We start from the raw sequence: 16,445 nt of genomic DNA on the forward strand, positions 1-16,445 counted from the left end.
GTGGTGGAGTCTCCTTCTTTGGAGGTCTTTAAGCGGAGACTTGACAGCCATCTGTCAGGAATGCTTTGATGTGGTTTCCTGCTTGGCAGGGGGTTGGACTGGATGGCCCTTGGGGTCTCTTCCAACTGTATGATTCTATGCTGCCTTACATCAGACTGAACTATTTGCCCTTCTAGGTCTGTGTTTATGCCAACTGGTAGCAATCAAGCATTTCGAGAAGAGAAGTATCTTCCACCACTTGCTGCCTGATCCTTTTTAATTGGAGGTGCTGTGGACTGAACCTCCTGGGACTGTCTGCATGCAAAGCGTATGCTCTGCTGTTGTGTTATGTTCCCTCCCTAGAGGGAGAAGTGTTGTGTAGTTCAAGAACAAAATGGCAGAATTTGGAAGATCTACACAGATGGAACACAACTTCTGGAAATAAGAAAGTTGAGCTTTCCCTGGGGGCAACACTGGGGCTTTTGAAAAATGTAATGAAAGAGTGCACTTCAGAAAATGAATGGTTGCTGCCTAGAGACAATGGTTCTTGGCAGTGGTTCTTTCCAATGCCTTTTGGGTCGACACAGCGGTGAGCACATATTGTGGTTGCTAGGCACCCACAAAACACACATCCACACACACACACCCCGAACCATCAGAATAGGTGTTTAGGAGTTGCTCGGGGCTGCTCAGTCACTACCCTCTTAGAAGTGTCTGTGTGCCTGAGCACCATAGAATGAAAGACAATTCTTGCTCCCCGTTTCCTTCAAGCATACTCATTATTAAATTGGCTTAACTTGGATCCAGTGTTTAGTCACCAGTTCGTAGGAACATAGGAAGCTGCCTTAGACCACACCAGACCATCACTCAGGGTTGTCCACACTTGATCCGCCGTGGCTCTCTACGGCTTCAGAGCAGAGTCCCTCCCAATCAATACTTCCAATGTAGGCAGCAAGAATGAACCGTGTGTTTTCTCTGTATTCTGGCTATTTTTATCATTTCTGGGCATTTGGAAAGAGTAACTAATGGTTGCCTTTTGGGTGTACACTCTCCTATTTAATGCCTTTGGACCCAGATCTTTTTATTCATTTTTAAATTTTGGAATAGATGTGGCAAATGAAATGTCAGTGGCTCTGTGCACAGCAGTTGTTTATATTCCTCGGTGTAGTGATCACCATTCTTAGACTAGCACGCATCATCTGGCTCCCCACTCACTTTCCTTTAATCTCATCCATTTCGTTTTGGAAAGAGAGACTGATTCATTGAATCTAGCAGACAGAAAACAACATATAACATCATTTGTCTCCTTGGATTCATTTAGAATCGAGAAGTAAACAAGACATTGTTGCATTTGCAATTGGTTTAGCAGTTGTTCCCTAGTGGAATATTGTTCTTTTCCTAATCTGTGTCTATTCCAAGTCAGTTACTTAAATATTTGATTCTCAAAGGATTTGTGAAACAGAAAGAGGAGCTTTTGTTTTTTTCTTAGCTCGGAAAGGAATTTTAGTTGCAAATGATTCCCAGGCTAAGCACACACTTCCTTTTTTCTCTTCTTTTCTATGGGTCAGTGGCGACATAAGATTGGGGATCTTTTAACCATAGAAGTGGTGCTGTAATCATTGAAGTCATGCATGCTTCCTGCTTCAAGCTTCTCCAGCACATATTTCCCTTTGCAAACCTTAATCACAGTAAAGCATTACATTGATTACCATCAAGGGAAGATTCCCAACTGGGTATAATTTCTGTTTACAACTCAGCACTTTGTTCTGGCATCGTCAATCTCATTTCCTTCCTCTCTTCCCCTCCATGCTTCTTCCCTTGTGTGTTGTGTCACCAAAGCTACCCATGGTTAATGCTAAGGGGACTGTTTTAAAGCAGGATTTGAGGCTGGTTAGCAAACCCTGGTTAAGAGGGAAGCTGGTTAGTAGGAACCACAGCAACTTATGATTGTGCTTTCTTCTATTAGCCTGTTTAAGCTAAGTGGCCTGGTTAACATATCAGTGGTAAGCCATGGTTTATGTAGCTTAACTGATTGGTTTGTATAGCTTACTACACAGCCAACTAATTTATGGTCTATGACATTGTTTTAATTTGGCAAATGATTCTTTGCTTGAGCAAACAATGGTTTCTTGTTACCTATGACACCATTATCTTCATTTGTTTTTGTGCCATGCCCCCACATGCTTGCCAGGCTACAGAGAAGAGAGGCAAAAAAAAAAGTTAGAAAATGAAACCAACACTGAGCAAATAGATAGATAGATAGATAGATAGATAGATAGTGCTGTGGCTACTCATCTGTGAGATTGATTTCTGGTGTATTATTGTTTGAATTCAGCCATCATGTGTGCTCCATTTCTCAGCCTGGCCCCGATTGCCATTGTTAAGAGAATTCCAATGTTATGTCTGTATTGTCACTATGAAACTGAGAAGAAGTTTCCCAGGATTCGGGCAATACTTTGCCTTCCAGTATTTGCCAGATGTAAATAAAGTGTTCTATTTTATGAAAAGCAGCAGTGTATTTTAGTTAAACAAGCCACAGTAAGGAACCCATTGGGTGGGATGTCTCACTAAAGGATTCCTCGCCTCTTGAAAAATGCATGACTTTTGCTATTATTATTATTATTATTATTATTATTATTAGAATTAGAATTTATATACTGCCCGTCATCTGAATGTTCCAGGGTGGTGTACAACATTTAAAACATAATTTACATAGCATAATAAATTATGCTTGGGAACTTAATGAGGGCTGTCTGTCAGTGGTGGGTGGGGCCAAATGCAGAAAGTGGGTGGAGCCATGGATGCAACTCTTCTTTGTACAGTAAGGCTACGTTCTACAGCCTACACACACACACCCCTCCATTCAAGGAAGCATGAAGCTTACAAGGACACATTCCAGACAAGCAAAAACACTGGAAGTGGGTGTGGAGTGAGGATGTGGCCTGGGGAAGTGTGGCGTTTGGAGAATTCCAAGGGTCAGAGCCACATTTGGCCCCTTGGTCTGAGGGTCCCCCTCCTGATTTAAACCAAAGGTGCTTGTGCATTTATCTGCCCGCCCCCCGGTTATCCAAATCTAGCTTTCATACTGTATATCCAGCACATCAAAGCTTAAGACAATGAGAAAAGTTGTTTTAAGTATCCTAGATTGTTATTTTGTTTAGGACAAAAGCTTATTTAGTAGCAGTGGGTCAGTGCATCTGGCTGTTGGCCAGAAGGTTCTTGGTTCAAGCCCACCCAGGGGGATGGCTTTGGGCAGGATTCCTGCATTTCAGGTGGTTGAACTAGAGGACCCTGGGGTCCCTTCCAACTCTACAGTTCAGTGAGAAACAGGATTAGGTCGGGGTTTTTCATGTTAAGGGTGCAATACTAAAAGCCTGTTCACGAGGAAGTAAGGTCCGTTTCACGCAGCTGTTGAATGAGACACCACATGTTCATAAGCAAAAAACAAACGCTTCTTTTTGCTACCTGCTGTTGCTACAGACACTTTGGGCTGTCCCAGTTCCCTTTCAGCCTCTTTTTCAGATTGAGGAAAGGGTGTTTGTTTGTTTTTTGCCTCTGAGAGTGCCTCCTTGGCCAGTTGTTTCCATTCTTGCTCTCTGAAGTCGGCTGCTTTTGCTTGCTTGTGAAGAGGGAGTGAGGAAGGGAAGAAACTGAATGTGACCTGCTGGAGGATGAGTGGGCTAGGAGCAGCAGTGGCAGCTCTCTGCTTGCCTAGAATGAAAGGTCTACAGCTCTAGCTGCAACTGCTTGAAACAATAGCTGCTGCAATCTCTAAGAGGCTTCTGTGCTTATAGAGCCTACCAGAAGAAGAAGCTTGTACTCTTCTCTTGTCCATCACTGGAAACTTCCTAAATCAGTGGTGTCAAGTGTGAGATGTGGTTTTAATAAAAGTCCCATCCCACAAAGTTTGCTGAGCACTGAGTATGCATATTCTGTAACAGCAACTCCAAATTCATGTGTTGGGAGGAAGCTGGCCAGCTCCCACTGCTAACTCTTGATTACATTCTTAAATGAAATGGCTTGCAAGAGGAAATTCACTTTGGTAGAGTTCCCACAATTTCATCACATGCAGGCAGACCTAATGCTGTTGAGATTAAGCCACGTTACCCAGATGTGTTAGAACATACAAATGTTATTTAATATTTCACTTGGGAGGCAAAGATGTCCACTAAGAGTTTTTTCTGTATCCCCTTTTAAAGGATTTCAGTGTTATAAATGACTTTTGACTTATGATCAACTCTTGCTCATTTGATTTTGTGTGCATAAAACAATAAGCGTTTTTATAGTGTGCGGAAAGTTTGATGCAACCCTTAAGCAAAGTTTCTGATTAAAATTAACACCTGTTAACGTAAGCCGTTTTCCTGCTGTTAAGTGTTGTTCCCTAACTCAAATAATGAAGGAAATTTCCTATATGCTTTTAATGATTAGCCAGACCTTTGTGTGTGAGAGTGTAAAGTTTAGGGGAGCAGGGAAGAGAGAGTTTTCCCTATGTGCAGATAATTGTTATAGTGTCTATTAATAGTTATGCCAGGAAAAAGTGGCCGAATATAGCACAAACTGTTCATTTGGACAGCCAGGATGTTTTTTTACACACACATGTGCACAAAGATGGCAGTGCAGTATAATAGCAGGAAACGATAAAACGTTTCTTCTTTGCCTATTCCCCACTCCCCATCTGTCCACATTGATTTCATTTTTTAAACTGTCCCCAGCTGCAACCCTCCAGACTGCTAACTGGAACCTGCTTGCTTTATTTACCACAGACGAGGATTATGTGAATAAAGAAGTTGTTTATTGTGTACAAAAGCTTGTGGTTTCTGATAAATAAACAGTGTTCAACAAGCTTATAAAGATGGTCCTATACCGGCCTATTACCTCTAAAGGTCAACTAATTAACAATAACAACACGTTTCACAATAACTGTTTGTCCTCGCTGCTAACTTCCACCAATGCTACACCTCAGACTCTTGACCCAGCTCTCACTCCTGACTCACTCCCTGCTCAACTTACTTCTCCCACCAACTCTCTCCAACTGACCACAGGGAGGGGTTTTTTATACCCAGGCTGAGCCCGCCCCTTTGGGTTGTAACTGACACAAAATTTAGCCCATACCTTGCTTAGTCCTGGCTTTGGGCTAGTTCTCCACAGGTGTCTTTGGAGGTTGGTTGGCTAGCAGAGACCTGTGATTCCTGTATTGCAGGGGCTTGGACTAGATGGCCATGGGGACCCTTCCAACTCTACAATCCTGTGATTGTAGTTACAGTAGGTGCTGTATAAATAGTTAAAATCAGAGGTTTCAACCTTTTTGAGTCCACAGCTCCCTTGACCAACTACAGTCTTTCTGTGGCACCCCTGTGAGGCTCAGGAGCCCACTTATATCACCTCTTGCCTGCAGAGCTGGCATCCTCTCATCCTTTTTCAAACACCTTTTGGAGTGTTCCCTCAGCCTCCTCTCCTCTCCTCTCCCCTCGCCTTGGGAGTCCTATGAGCTGCCCCCCCTCAAAGAGAGGTGCATCCTCGCACTGCCCCACAGGGGCCTGGGATGCACCAATTGGCCAGCTCCAGAGGTACCATTCATCCAGAGGTACCATTCAATTGGCCAGCTCCAGAGGGACAGAGGCTAGTGTTTCCCGCGGCATCCCAGGGTACCATGGCACACTGGCTGAAAACCACTGGTTTAAATAATAAAAATTAAAAGAACATAAATGTTTTGAGGAAAAGTTGGTCTTTCCTTTCAAATGTACCCATGTTTACCAATGTGGTGAACTTCCCAATATATTCTAAACATTCTTGGCAGAATCATATTCTTGGATTTTACTTGTCCCCTTTATGAATGGCCACTGCCTTATGAAAGATTTCTTTCAACTCTGCTGTTTTTGTTTGGTATTTGGGAGTTTTTAGAGGGGAGGGGCTGAAATAAATCTGATAGTGCAGAGTCTTTTGCAGTTCGGATACATTAATGGTGCTTATCTCCCCCAACCAGTTTATTATTATTATTATTTTTTCAAAAAGAAGGCACATAATGTTTTCAGTGTGGCTTGGTGCATAAAACCTCACTGATAAGCAAACAGAGATTAGCCTTGTTGTCTAGCTTTGGCTTATTGTCTGTTTGTTTTCATTTTGAGCTGATTAATTTGCTCAGGGGGAGAAGGAGGGCGGTGGAAAAGGGGGACAGTAGAGACAAAGGCAGCAATCAAGAAACAAGCCAGAGTTGGGAGGAAGAATGCTGGAGATTGTAATTGGGGGTTTGCTTTGGGAGTTGGGGTTGAAAGTTACATGTGTCTTGGGGAGGGGGGTGAAAATGGTTAAGGGAATCCAAATTCTCCTGTGAGATGGATGGCCAGAAGTCACTGTACGCATTGGTTTCTGGAGCTGACCATACATGAATGGAAGAGCACCTTGGATAGTCATGCATATCCTGTGAACCGCCCTGGGATCTGCAGGTATAGGGCAGTATACAAATCTAATAAATAATAAATAATTTAATAAATGTATTGAACTAATAATTCAACAACAACAACAAGCTGCTTTATACACGGGCTCAATACATCCCACACTGGCTGGCAGCAGTTCTCTACCCATCCCAAGTTGGGAGATGCTGGGGATCTTTTGCTTGCGAAGCATGTACAGTATGCTACCACTGTGTGCAGTCTTAAAGTAACTCAGGATTCTGTTCTGAGGTGATATGGGCGTGGGCCGGACTCAGTGGAGACCCAGTTGTCTCCTGAGTAGGACTGGACGATATCTGGTTTTCGGCATTGTGATGTATCACCAGCCAAACATCACAATACTATACTGATATATCACAATGTCTGAAATAAGGATGGAGTTATGTAGAGGCTGGCTTCATGGTTTTCCCCACATTGTGATTTTTGCATAGCGCGCGCACACACACACACACACACGCACACACATCATGATTTGTGATATATTGTCAGGTCAAAAGTTACGAAACCGATATCACAATATGGATTTCAAACCGTTTTGGACGACATATTGATATATTGCCCAGCCCTACTCCTGAGTTCAGGATACAAGGTAGGAGAAGGGTGGGACCTGCAAAGAGCAGAGGCATGACCACCATGGATCAGGGCCATCCACAACAGTTGGTTCTGGAACCTTATGACAATATTTGTTGGATCCATTTAGACAGGGCTTTTTTTAACTGGAACTCGCAGGAACTCAGTTCTGGCACCTCTCAGGCGGGTGCCATTGCCATTCTGAGAGAACGATGGAGGCGTTCATAGTGAGTGCTGGCACCTCTTTTTCTAGAAAAACAGCACTGCATTTAGACTAGTTTCTGAATGCCATTTTGCTATCATTTGGCTGCTTTTGTACATGTGAAATACTTGGTGGGCCTTGGTGGCTGCTGTTTCCAGTACTGTAGTGTTTGATTTGCATAATACCCTGAGCTGTTTTGCAAATAGTGTATTATTTATCACGAACAGCTGTCAGCTTCCAGATGAGAATTAATACGTGGTGCCAGTCTTGGCTTAGTGCAGCCTTGAACTGTCAAAGTGCTGAAAGGGAATTGCAGAAAGTGGGGTGACAGTGTTGCTTTCATGTGCCACGTTCCTAATCCTGAAGCAGACTTCCTTTTCCATTTGTACCACAACCACTTCTGCTTTCTTATCCTCATTATGTAGCCTGTTCTGATGCATTGGTGGGCATTTAGAGTGAGTAAACCCTAGCTGCTTTCACAAGGGATTGCGGAGAATTTGTCTTTTGTTTTTGCTTTTAGTTTTGGACTTGAAATTTGGGAAGGAACCATTTTGATTGCAATGGGTTTCCAGGAACAAGATGCTTGCAGTTTGGCCCAATTCATTTCAATTTTGTGGCCATCTTTGGGGGGGTAACTGTTTTAATATATTCAGAGCAGAACTCAGGAATCCTTTGGCATTCCAGTTGTTAGACTACAATTCCCATCATCCCTCAGCATTGGTCTTACTGGCTGGTGCAACAACACCTGGAGGGTCCCACCTCTGATTCAAAGTATGTCTAGAGCCCCTTTCAGATCCTTCTCCAAACAGTGTGGTGGTGGGAGGGGGACTGCTCCTACTACTTGTAAAATTATCACAAACACTGCCTGCTCCGCCGACCCTGCTCTCAACTTTTGCATGTCAAACCAGATGTCTGAAAAGCAGCCCCCCATTTCTGATCTGTGACACTGTACACAGAGTGTGGCAGTATTAGGAGCAAGGCAGTGATTTCTGCATTGCATGTGTGGTGAAGGTCTGGAAGGCACCTAAAACAGCCTCCTGTACTTTCTCAAAGGTGCAAGCCTTGAAATGTGTTGGAGGGGTCAGCAAAATAATTGGCAGCGCACCTTTTGGGGTTTCTTCTCTTTCCTCACCCCAACAGTATGTCAAATAAAGCAGAAAAATTGATTTATTAAAAAAAAAAAACTCCACTTTATACTGATGTGACTCCAGACAGAAATGACAATATATTTTTCAAGATTTTGGTTATATCACTGAGGGATTTTCAAACATATATGTGTGAAGGGGATTTTCCTGTACTGTCCGCATTTCCCCCATCTCTGCACACATTGCAGTGTGCAGGGGAAGGCCTGGTCCATTTCCAAGGCAATGCATAAGCAAGGGTTCACAAATGCCCTTTCCTGCTTGCCACTGGCGGTGAATCTTTTGCTGTTAAGCATTTGTTTTTAGATAGTTGTTGTTGATGAACATAAAATGTTTTAAGCTGCTTTGAGCATTAGTAATGAAAGAGTTAAAAAAACAAACCCATGAGCATGCATTCATTTTTGCCAATGTTTGTGTTTTTTTATTTTATTTCTTCAGTTGATCACGTTGTTCCTGAGCCAGGCACCAGTTTGCTCTCTGCATTTGACCAATGGCGAGAGTGGGCAGACAGCAAGTCCTGCTGCGATTATTCTTTGCATGTGGACATCACGGAGTGGCACAAAGGAGTTCAGGAGGAGATGGAAGCCTTGGTTAAGGATCACGGTAAGCCTGAGGAGTCTTTATTTAGTGCTTGCTCAGTTCTTTAGTTTCTGAGGCAAACACAAGAGGCACAAAAAACCTCTGCATCCTAGCTGCAACTTTGAATTCTGCTTTCCACTTAGAAGTCATACCTGGTCTTGCTGTACAGGGCATAAGAGACAATTTATTTAAATAATGTATCTGCCATTTCACCATTCTCGTTGTGGCTCATGTAAATATCCCAAGCATAAGGCACATCAATGAGAGCAATAGCAACAGCCTTTCAACATACTACACAATTAATTTTGTAAAAACTCCAAGTGAGTCAGCAGCCAAATGTCATCCAGAATGAATGAACCCAGGAAGCTGATTTATGCCAAGGCAGACCTGTGGCACACCTAGCTCAGTATGGTCAGCAGTGACTGGCAGTGGCTCTCCAGGGTTGAAGGCAGGAGCTTTTCCCAGCCTTGCCTGGAGGCAGCCTTGGTGCTTCTACATGCAGAGCATGTGCTCTACCATTGCTGTGGCCCTTCTGTTTTGAATGGGCTTTCCATTCTGTCCAAGGAGGGAATAGTAGCTCCTGGCCTCGCCAAAAAGTCACCAGTCTCATACCCTGTGTTATAACTGCTCTCGTGGTGCACGTGGGATCGTGTTCCTGCAATCATAAGTAATGAGAACGTGCAAATAGGCAGATCTGATCTGCATTTGTTTATTTGTTTAAAAACTTTCCCCATGGCTCTTCAAGCAATAGGGTTTCCAGAGTGGCTTCCAGATAAATTAAAAAGAAAAAGAAAAGAAAAGAAAAAAACAGCCCCTCCAATTGGAATTTCCATCTAAAAACACAACAAAGAAAAAAGGGAGGAGGGAGGAGCAAAGGGTTACATAACTGGCTTGTATCTGAAGAAGTCTGCATGCACACGAAAGCTCATACCAAGAACAAACTTAGTTGGTCTCTAAGGTGCTACTGGAAGGAATTTTTAATTTAATTTTGTTTTGACTATGGCAGACCAACACGGCTACCTACCTGTAACTTGTCATGTGGTGTTTGGGTTTGCGAAGTTGTTGCCCTTTCTCTGTCGGACTGTATGGTGCATTGGGGCTTAACACAGGTTATAGGTATGACCCAGTGTGGTTGTCCATATGTTCACAACTAAATGGAATTCTGATGGACTTTGAATTTCCTTCCCTCTCTTGCTTCTGATAGGAGTGAATTCTTTCTTGGTGTATATGGCTTTCAAGGATCACTTCCAGCTCACAGATTCTCAGGTATGATACCTTCGTGGTTTGCACTATAGCTGATCCAAAATATTTGGCCCAGGTTTATTTTGAACATTCCTTGGGTGCAGGGCAAAAATATCCCTGACAGTTTTTCAAGGAAATATGGATTTGAGGTAGGGTGGGGACTAAGACCTTTGGGTGGGAGGTTCTCACCTTACTACAAGGTGGCTGAGTGTGTGTCCGCCCTCTGTTTTCAAAAACCAGCAGTGGGGAACTTGTGACCTTCCAGATGTTGGGAGTTCCAACTTCCATCGGCCCCAGCTAGCATACCAGTGGATGACAGTGACTATGGGAGCTGTAAACTGGAAACATACATACATTTAAATCTCTTCTAGATTTTCAAATTGTACACCAGCAGGGGTGGGCTGTTGGCTTCAGGCCCTGCCTGTAGGTTTCCCAGAGGCATATCATTTGGTCACTGTGTGAAGCTCATTATGCTCTTAGTTTACTTTGTGGAGAGCACCTGGCCCAGCCCAGCCAATACGGTTGGAGGCTAAGGTTCAAATCCTTGCTCATCGGTCGCTCTTTCTGGGCAGCCTTGGGGTAGCTTAACCCACCCTGAAGTGTTGTCAGATGAGGATAAACTGACATAATCCTTGTCTATGCTCTCCTGGGCTGGAGAGAGATGTAAAAATGAGATAGATAGCTGCTCATTTGTTATGGCTTTACGGAATCTTTTTGTGTAACTTCTGAGAATTCCATGGATGGGTTGAGGTAGCTGGAAAACTCATTCACTGAGTCCTGGAATGGGAGGGTGAGTTTCAGAGTTGTTGGAAACATAATTTAGGAAAGCCAGACCCTTTCTTGTCTGTCTCCCTAGATATACGAGGTCCTGAGTGTGATCCGTGACATTGGGGCCATAGCCCAAGTTCATGCTGAAAATGGAGACATCATTGCTGAGGTAAGCAGAGTTTCCTGATCACGAGAAGTAATAAACTCCCTTCAGGCGTTCTGAAAGGGAATTTGCTCAGTGATAGTAATGGCATTTTCCCATTGGGACTAGGGCCAGAGCTGACGACGAGTGGAGCCAACTTAATTCTAGTTTTGTCCCCATCCTCCTCCCCACTGAATTCTACAAGGGCAATACTGAGACTAAGGAGGAGGAAGATGGCAGAGACTGGTACCCCCTAGACTGGTTGTTAGTAAGATGGGGGGTTGGCTGACTGAGGTTGGTGGGGCTGTATCCCATTTTCTCAAATGGACCAGGTTCCACTGTCAATGGGCAAGGTGGCAGGTTGGGGGAGAGACCATGGAGACAAGCAATTAGCCTCAGCACTTTGGAAGGTGTCCTTGACACATGTTAGTAAAAGACATTTAATCTTTCCTCCTTTCCATTTTGCTTTAGGAACAGCAGAGGATCCTGGAACTAGGCATCACCGGCCCCGAGGGGCATGTTTTGAGCAGGCCTGAAGAGGTGATGGATAGTTTGGCTTACTCCTTTGCCTCAATTGCATTTCATGACGCCAGTAGCAGTAATGCAGAATACTGCATCCCACATTGAGGAGGGTCTACACATGGTAGCCACATGTACGGCAGAGGTGGTCAGATGGTACAGAGGCCCTGATGGGGTAGGGGTCAGTTCATAGAATCATAGAGTTGGAAGGGACCTTGAGGATCATCTAGTCCAACCCCCGCAGTACAGGAATATGCAGCTGTCGCTTATGGGAATTGAACCTGCAACCTTGGCGTTGTCAGCACCACTCCGTAACCAACTGGGCTATCCATCTCTCCAACTGAAAGGCAGTTGTTGTAGCTATTCTTGGCCTGGATGAAGGGATAGAGGGATGTGTGTGTGTCTGTTTAGAAACTAGTCCACTGTACAAAGGAAACATGTTTGTTGCTCCGCCTGCTTTTGCCTGTGGCTCCGCCCACTCCTGGCATGTGACACCCAGAAGGGAATGCAGCCTTCAGGCAAAACACAGTTCCCCAACCCTGTTGTAGGAGGTGGTCGGCTAGGCATCTGGGTCAGCGAGCTTGACAAAATGTATATTGGTGTCAAAAAAGCAAGTTCCTCGAGAGGGAAAATCAAGCATCAGGATCTCATCAGGAAACGGAGGATCTGACATGAGAGAGGGGGTGCAGAGGGGCAGAATTTTGGCTCACATTTGCAGTCTGTGCTACTTGGACCATGGGGGGGGGGGAGATGAAGAAACCTCTAAAGGAGAAGGCAGCAACAATGGCCGTGATGGGAAGAAGGGAAGCCACATTTCTACAAGGGTAGGGAGCTGAAAGCTGCAGGAGCGTTGCTGATTTCTTCCGAGGAGCAGTGGAGCACGAGATGGGAAGGTTGGGGAGGCAGCATGCAGTGGTGAGGTAAGGGAAGAATAATCAGGTCCACTCTCTCCCCACCCCCCAAGAATGATTGCAGGATTCTGAATCCTTACTTTTCCTACATGCTTTCCAATTCCACTTCATGGGACAGATGGAGTTTTATATCTGCATCACAGGAAATGAGGAACTGTGACCGTGCTGTTGAACAGAAGGGTCCAGGCACAGGGAATGTTTGTCAGCTTAAGAGCCACATTCCCATCTGGGCAATCTTCTTTTTTGGGGGGTGGGGGTGCGGAGGGGGAGGGAACATGCTAATACTGGGTGGGACCAGGGGTCAAAATGGGTGGAAAATGCAAATTTTACCTTTGTACAGTAAGCTAGTTTCTACTCACACCCTCTCACACCCCCTGCCCTCCTCCATCCAGGCAAGCAAGCAAGAGGCATGATCAAAGCTCACGGACCCATTCCATGCAGGTGAAAAGCATCCAAGGACTGTTGAGGGGTGTTGTCTGGGGACAGGCCTGGAGGTTCCTCAGGTTCTTCACCCCTGGTGCTGTGCCTAATGCATTTGCAAAGCTTTGTCCACATCAGATGCTATCGGTCTGTCTACCTATCTAATTTCTAAACTGCACTTTCATATAAAATATCCTAGAGCAGCATACAACCTGAAAAACACTGTAAAAACAATAATAATTGGCATCTGTTGGTCTTGAGAGGCAATGGAGTGCGCCTCTGGGAATGAGGTCAAACCACTGGAGAATCACTGTATCTACTGTGGCTGCAGAGACCGGTAACTTGAATTGCTGCCTGAAGTGGTCTCTCTGGGATGCAAGCCCGGGCAGTTAGAACGTCTCCCTGCAAACAAGCAAACAAATATACATACATGCATGCATATTGGTAAAAGCTGATTGGCAAAAGAACTCAGGTTTGAAATTCCTGTCTGAATGAGACAGTTTTTAGAAGAAGCCTGAAAACGAGCAGGGCTGATTCCTGCCAAACTTCTGTTGGCAAAGAGGTCCACACCATAGGCTCAGCCTCTGGTAAAAGCCCATCCAAACTCCAGGGGCATGTAGGACCACTGAAAGTGCCCCACCAGAAGACTTCACTGGTTGAGGTGGAGCATAAGGAATTGGACAGCCCTAAAGGTACTTTGGGCCCAGGCTGAATTAACACTATGGCCAGTGGTCAGGGTTGATGGGAGTTGTAGTTTAGCAACCACTGGTGGACTGCCGTTTTCCCATTCCAGCTTCATAGCTTTGCCTGGGAAAAGAGAGAGGAAAAGGACAGCAAAGTACACAGTCAGCAAGGAACACAGAAGTGCAAAATGGGTTAAGATGTTTGGCAGTGATCCGTGCGACTATATTCATCCAGGCGGAAAGCACAACTTGCATTGCCCAGGGATTTGAAAGGTGACATTTTGCAGCCGTGGCCTCCCCACCCACACGGAAAAGGCTACAGGGAGGTTTTAATGTGCCTTTTAGTAATGGTTTGTTTGCCTCCAGCAGTGAGGCAGAAATACTTGGAGCTGCCTGAGAGGCTTTCTAAAATTTTGGAGGGGGGGGGAGGTAAAGGCAAATGAAGGGGGACTTTGTAAAATTATGCATGGTTAGGAGAAAGTGGATAGAGCAGAGCCCCCCTCCCCCCCCACTGCATAATATTAAACCAAGAATATTCCGGCAAAGCTGAATAGTGGGAGATTCGGACAAGCAGAAGGAAGTCATTATTCACACAGCACATCATTAAACTATGGAAATTGCTTCTAGAAGACGTGGTAATAGCCTTCGACCAGAGGCATAGCGCATGGGGGAGGCCAGGGAGAACCTGGGAGACTCCCAACTCCCATCAGCCACAGCCAGCGTGGATTATGGGAGTTGCGGCCCAACATGCATTGAGACAACAGTCTTAACAACTACAATTCCCAGGGTTCTTTGGGAACACCACAACATTTAATCCAATTTGTTTGTAGTCTCCATATGCCACTTCGTTTTGTGTCATTAATTTCTTCTTTTTAGGGTTTCATTTTCCAAAGGGAAATAATAATGGAAGCCTTGTCTGATGGCGCAGCGGCAAGGGTTGGCTTATTTACTAAGAAAGATCTGTGTGTCTCCCCCTCCCCACCGTAGGTGGAGGCTGAAGCTGTGAACCGGGCTATAACCATTGCTAACCAAACCAACTGCCCCTTATATGTCAGCAAGGTGATGAGCAAAAGTGCAGCTGAAGTTATTGCCCAGGCCAGGAAAAAGGGTAAGTGCTTGGTGGAAAATTCCTGTTGATTCTTCCACTCTTTTGTTTTCTTGGCAGTGCTGTATGGATACATTTGCATTCTCTGTCCAATCTGGATTTTAACTTCCTGAGCATTTAGTTTTTTCTGATGAGCTTGTTCTATAGGCCAAATAGCTTGTTCGGGACTGGCGCTTTCTGATTCAACTTTCCTCCTCTTGTTTTGTTCCACCACTTGCACTGTTGCCTTGGTAACACATTTTGCAAGTATGGAAAGCATGATCTCTTTAACCATGTCATAGACCTTTGACCGTCAACTCTTTTGACAAGAGCCAGTGTGGATTAGTGGTTTCGAGTATTGGAGACCAGGGTTCAAATCCCCACACAACTGTGAAGCTCTCCGTTTGGCTTAGAGCAAGTCACTCTCTCTCAGCCTAGCCTACCTCACAGGGTTGTGGGCGAAAACTTGAGAACAGCCATGTGTTTGCCACCTTGAGCCGGGTGGAGGAAAGGTGGGATATAATTCTAAGAAATAAATAAAATTGATCCTTCCTCCAAAACCAGTCCTTCTCTACATTTCTTTCTGAAATCCTTTCAGTCTTTCAGCTGCTGAAAAATCCACTCATTTTTCCAGATGTGGTTGCAGCAAGCGAGAGAAATAGTATTTTAAAATTTTATTCCCCCCCCCCATCAGTAACTCTGTTGAAGGTGGTGCTTGGTCACCTGCAGGGTCTAAATCTAGATGCAGTCTGGGTTGGTTTGGCATTCTCAAATGGTAAGCAAAGGGTAGCCTTGCTCATACATTAGTTGCATGTGTTGCATTCATTACCAAATGAATAACTAAAACGAATAACTAATCTAATATCTTGCCTTTTGTACCCAAGGAGCTCAAAGTAGCATGCATCGTATCCTCCCTGTTCAGTGGCGTAGGAAGGGCAGGGCGTAGGGGGCGCTCTGCCCCGGGTTCCAGGGGAGGGGGGTGACACTCCCTGGCCTCTCCCCCGCTGCCCGGCACCCCGTCCGGATGGGGCAGCCCCACGAGCCGCTGCTCGCTCGCCACGGGAGCAGCAGCACCGGCCGGATCCACTACGCATGTCCAGAAATTCCGGGCATGTGCAGTGCATCCGATGCGTCACGGCGTCACAATGCATGCGCCGTGACACCCCGCCCCCCAGGGGGGTGCCTCTGCGCCTCCGCCCCGGGCGGCAAAGAGGCTTCCTACGCCGCTGTCCCCGTTCCCTGTTTTTTTCTCACAACAACCCTGTGTTGTGTCCTGAGTTGGTCTGGCTGTGAGATAGTGTGCGACTGACCCAAGGTATCCCAGCGGAGTGTCTGTTTGTGTCGTGGGTCTCATGGCTGTGTGGTGATTTGAACCTGGCTCCCTTGTCTTATTTCAACACTCTTAACTGCTACACCAGGCTGGCTCTCCCAGCAAGGATCTTAAGGCAGTAGACAGATAGATATGAGAGGACGAGGCCTTTTAGGCATATTTAGAAACAGATTATTTTCAAACCACGTTAAACAGTGTTAACAAATGCAATGACCTGTACAAAGGAAGGCATGAAGAAAGGCAGAGGGAGGGAGAATGAAAGCTGCGAGGGAGATCAAAGCTGGAGGGACCTCAACTTTGACCTCCAGGTGTCGAAAGGTGCAGCTTTTCTTTAGCTTACATTCCCTGGGGTTACAGTTCTCGAAACACAGGAGAGTTTTTCAGAGTGTGTTTTTTAATGTATTTTTTTTTTAAAAAAAATTGGT

The 16,445-nt window shown here is 45.1% G+C and overlaps 1 protein-coding gene across 2 annotated transcripts in view; it reads left to right on the forward strand.

Moving 5' to 3' along the window:
- DPYSL2 (dihydropyrimidinase like 2) overlaps nucleotides 1-16,445 on the forward strand; it is a 35,751-nt gene that overhangs the window by 9,946 nt on the left and 9,360 nt on the right. For both annotated transcript variants that reach the window (XM_033171654.1, XM_033171655.1), the window contains exons 2-6: nucleotides 8,781-8,945; nucleotides 10,126-10,187; nucleotides 11,020-11,100; nucleotides 11,545-11,613; nucleotides 14,594-14,714. In XM_033171654.1, the coding sequence (XP_033027545.1) occupies nucleotides 8,781-8,945; nucleotides 10,126-10,187; nucleotides 11,020-11,100; nucleotides 11,545-11,613; nucleotides 14,594-14,714 (498 nt within the window). The remainder of the gene's footprint in view (nucleotides 1-8,780; nucleotides 8,946-10,125; nucleotides 10,188-11,019; nucleotides 11,101-11,544; nucleotides 11,614-14,593; nucleotides 14,715-16,445) is intronic.

The sequence above is a fragment of the Lacerta agilis genome, chromosome 15 (assembly GCF_009819535.1).
Source record: "Lacerta agilis isolate rLacAgi1 chromosome 15, rLacAgi1.pri, whole genome shotgun sequence".
Lineage (NCBI taxonomy): Eukaryota > Metazoa > Chordata > Lepidosauria > Squamata > Lacertidae > Lacerta > Lacerta agilis.